This window comes from Cariama cristata, unplaced genomic scaffold (assembly GCF_000690535.1).
Source record: "Cariama cristata isolate BGI_N322 unplaced genomic scaffold, ASM69053v1 scaffold6609, whole genome shotgun sequence".
Classification (NCBI taxonomy): Eukaryota; Metazoa; Chordata; class Aves; order Cariamiformes; family Cariamidae; genus Cariama; species Cariama cristata.
The window spans coordinates 4,823-8,507 of NW_009637284.1; the positions used below are offsets into that span (position 1 = coordinate 4,823).

A 3,685-nucleotide genomic window follows, 5' to 3' on the forward strand; every position below is an offset into this window, starting at 1 on the left:
AGGGAAATAAATGGAGAGCTGGGCAGAAAAATCATGTGTTGGTCTTTGTTCCTAGGTCACTCGGTGGCTAATCTCTCCCAGGCTGAGGAAGCTGTGCAGCACGGTGCTACCTTCATCACCCACCTCTTCAATGCCATGTTGCCGGTGAGTACTGAGGGCACTTGCCCTGCACTGGTATTGCTTTTGGTGCTTTCTCTCCTGCTCCCCGCAGATGCATATTCTCCCCAGTTTGTTTCATACCAGGCCTTGCAATGAGGTTACAGCACTGAACCTCTGGCTTCACAGTTCTATGCCTGATCTAAAAGAAAGTCAAGGCTGTAGCAGACTCTTGAAATTCAAGGAAATGGCGAGATTTGTCTGGTAAAGGACAGAGCGCCCAGCTGCCAGGCACTGTTTGATAGAGATGGCAGCTGCGTCCCCTGATGGGAAGGATCTCGGCCCCTGAGTCCTGCTGATGCTCCACAGCTTGTCCTCTCTCCCCTCGGGCAGTTCCACCATCGCGACCCTGGGATCGTGGGGCTGCTGACAAGTGACAAGCTTCCTGCTGGGCGGAGGGTCTTCTACGGCATGATCTCTGATGGCATCCACACCAACCCTGCCGCCCTGCGAATCGCCCACCGAGCCCACCCCAAAGGTGAGCCATGCCAGGCCCACATAGTGTCACCAGCTGTCCTGAGCGCTTTGCCATCTCTCACAAAACACTCATGCAAGTGCTGTGGCGTGCTGCCCTCACTGCCTGAAAGAGGTCACAGCCACGTGTGCTGATCCACCAGCCCTCTTGCTTTGGTTGGCTGTGGCTAGAGACACCTTGGCCTCTCTCTGGGAGGGCCAGTGTGGTGCAGTGCTTGGAGCTGCAGCAAGATCAGCTCCAAAGCTAACGTAGCCTCTTTTCTTGCGTTCCTCAGGCCTGGTGCTCGTGACGGATGCGATTGCTGGCATGGGGCTGGCACCAGGTCGGCACACGCTGGGTCAGCAGGTGGTGGAGATTGACGGGCTGAACACCTACATTGCAGGTAAGTGCCTCTTACTAAAGAGCTGGGGACAGTGCTGCCACTTGTGCCCATTCCTGGAGAGCTCAGCACACCTTGCAGTGCCTGTCGGTGTAAGGCAGCACTTATGCCACCTTCCTGGGTTTTGGTGCCTGCTGGCTCTGCAGTGACTTGGCCCTGGGGAGAATGAGGCACCTTGTAAAGAGGGGAAGAGCCCCATCTTCGTGGAGTGAGGAGGAATCTGTCAATTTGTAGCTGCCTGCAACACCTTTGAACACCTTGTTGCCCAGTGTCATGGATGCCAGAGGTTCCAGTGGGGTCAGAAAGGACAGAGAAATCCTACAGATATTTATTGTCCCTTGCCTTTACTGTAACACTACCACTTCTTGCTAACTAAGTTCCCTAAGCTGCAAGCAGTTGGAGACTGGGAAGGTGTTTCAGAGGAGGATCATTCCTTTCTCAGTTCCCTTCCTCTGTCTCTGGCAGCAGATGCCTGCATTGTAAGCTAGTTTCACCCAGTCCAGCTGGTCTTACAGTGTAGCTGTGAGGTGACATCCCAGTACCTCTCCCTGCACTGTCAGCACGGGCTTTCTCTTGCCTCGTTCTGTCACTTGGCAGCAATGGCTGCAGGTTCTTCAACTTGTTCCTCATGCAGCCCAGGGTTTCTGCCCCGTCTGGTCCCGTTATGCTTTCCCACCACCCTGCTTCTCCTTGCTGTGAATTGTGGGACCTGCTCACTGCCATCCTCTTCCCCTCCCAGGCACTAAGACCCTGAGCGGTAGTGTGGCGACCATGGACACGTGTGTGCGACACTTCCAAGAAGCCACGGGTAAGTAAGCCTTGTCCACAAGCTGTTGCTCCCTATGTTGACACAGGAAGAGGTCTCGCTCTTGCCAGCTGTGTCCGGTCCACCAGGGAACGTTCCCTCTCGCCGGAGACGTGATCAGAAGGGCTGGGATAAGCACCACTGGCCTCAGATGAGCACCTTTTTGAGGGGAGGTTTCATTTTAACCCATAATAAGAGGTGAACTCTCCTGCTCCTTTCTCACAAAGGTGAATGGTTTTCCCTTCCCCATACCCTAGATATTCAGTTCTCCTCTTTCCGCTCTCTCCCGTAGGGATATTTGGCTCCATCTGGCTGTGGTGAAGGTGTGCCAGCTCAGGTCCCTGCCAGGCTGACAGTTGCCTTAGCCAAGGGGGTTTGGGCTGCTCTGGCAACGGGGCTGTTTGCTGCCCTAATGTCTTCCCCCTTCTCTTTCCAAGGGTGCTCAGTAGAGACCGCATTGGAGGCAGCATCTCTGCATCCCGCCCAGCTCCTGGGGATTGAACACAAAAAGGGAACGCTAAATTACGACTCTGATGCAGGTACTGGTATGGGCACAGCAGGTACTGGTATGGGGACAACGGTGTGAGGGCTCTGGGATGCTGGAGCAAAGCAGGGGCTGCTGTGAACACATCTTCATCCCTTGCTTCAGTGGGAGCTGCAGGGAGACTTGCTCTGCCTTGGATTTGCTGTGGGCTTTTGCTCCTTTTTTCCTTGGATGCTGGTTCATGAACCCTTTGGAGAGACCCCACATCTCAGCCAAGCATGGAGCAGAGCTGCCATAGCAAGGATGGCACCGCCCTGCTGTCCTGCTGCTGTTTCTGGGGTGGGGAGAAGCTCTTCCCCACTGAGCCCAGCTCTTCCCAGCCAGCTTCGGCTGCTCCGTTTCTCTGACAGCTGCTTCCTTTCTCTCTTCTCCGATGCAGATTTCCTGATGCTGAATGACGATCTGTATGTGCAAGCCACGTACATCGCAGGCGAGGAAGTCTGGAGACAGGATGCGTTAGACATCTGACGCTGGGCTGTCCCACTGCCTTCTGAGGCTCCCTGGCACTGTGGTTAGCAGCTTTGGTAACCACTCCACTTCTCTTTTTTTTTGTTTTCTTAATTCCTTCCTGCAACTCCCTTAAAGGAGCCTCATACCAAAGAGCTGCATTTTCCAGCACAACCGCTGCTTCCAGTTACAGCCATGCCTGCAACAAATTTGTTGGTGCTCAGTTGGTGGAGGAGGGAAATGTTGGGGGGGACTGTCAGTCCCTGGTGTGACCTGAAGGACTGCACAGCTGTCCTGCATGGAGTCCCCAGACAGAGGGGCTCCTGTCGCCATCTTACAGCAGTGTGGAGCTGTCCCAGCCTTTGCACTGTTTTGTACAGCACACACTAACCTGCCCAGTGCCCGAGGCAGGCTCAAGCCATTTCCATTCCTCTGCCTGCTATTTGTCTCACTCCCAGGCAGCCATGGCTGGTTAGACATCAGCTTCCACCAGCTCAGCTCGCAGCTCTTCATGTTAAAAGGTTGCTGTTGTGTCAGCAGAAGTTGAGGATCACGTTCTGATTCCCCTGTCAGTTTGTTGTGTGTCCTCAGAGCAAGGCTGTCACAGCTCGCCAACTTGGTGCCATTGTGGGGCTGTGAATCCATGTGGGCTGAATCCTCAGGGCAGAGATCAAACCCAGGAAAAACGAGGCATTGCTGCTCCTTTGTGCCTTTTCCCTGCAGGGGCATTGAATCCACAGCACGTGGTTTCAGCTGGAGACATGGACAGCGTCCTGCCACAGAAAGCAATGTTCCTCTTAACCCTTTGTTCTGGCTAGAGGGGTTCTGCAGACTCTGTGCCCAGCCATACCTAGTAGAGCCTTTGCATCATCTGATGGG

The 3,685-nt window shown here is 54.4% G+C and overlaps 1 protein-coding gene across 1 annotated transcript in view; it reads left to right on the top strand.

Annotated features, from left to right (window-relative positions):
• Positions 1–2,900, top strand: part of AMDHD2 (amidohydrolase domain containing 2) — a gene marked incomplete at its 5' end in the record, with an annotated part of 6,100 nt that extends 3,200 nt beyond the window's left edge. The window contains 6 exons of the mRNA XM_009708251.1: positions 56–144; positions 490–634; positions 906–1,013; positions 1,750–1,818; positions 2,253–2,354; positions 2,739–2,900. Coding sequence (XP_009706553.1) covers positions 56–144; positions 490–634; positions 906–1,013; positions 1,750–1,818; positions 2,253–2,354; positions 2,739–2,827 — 602 coding nt within the window. The remainder of the gene's footprint in view (positions 1–55; positions 145–489; positions 635–905; positions 1,014–1,749; positions 1,819–2,252; positions 2,355–2,738) is intronic.
• Between the last annotated feature and the right edge of the window lie 785 nt (positions 2,901–3,685).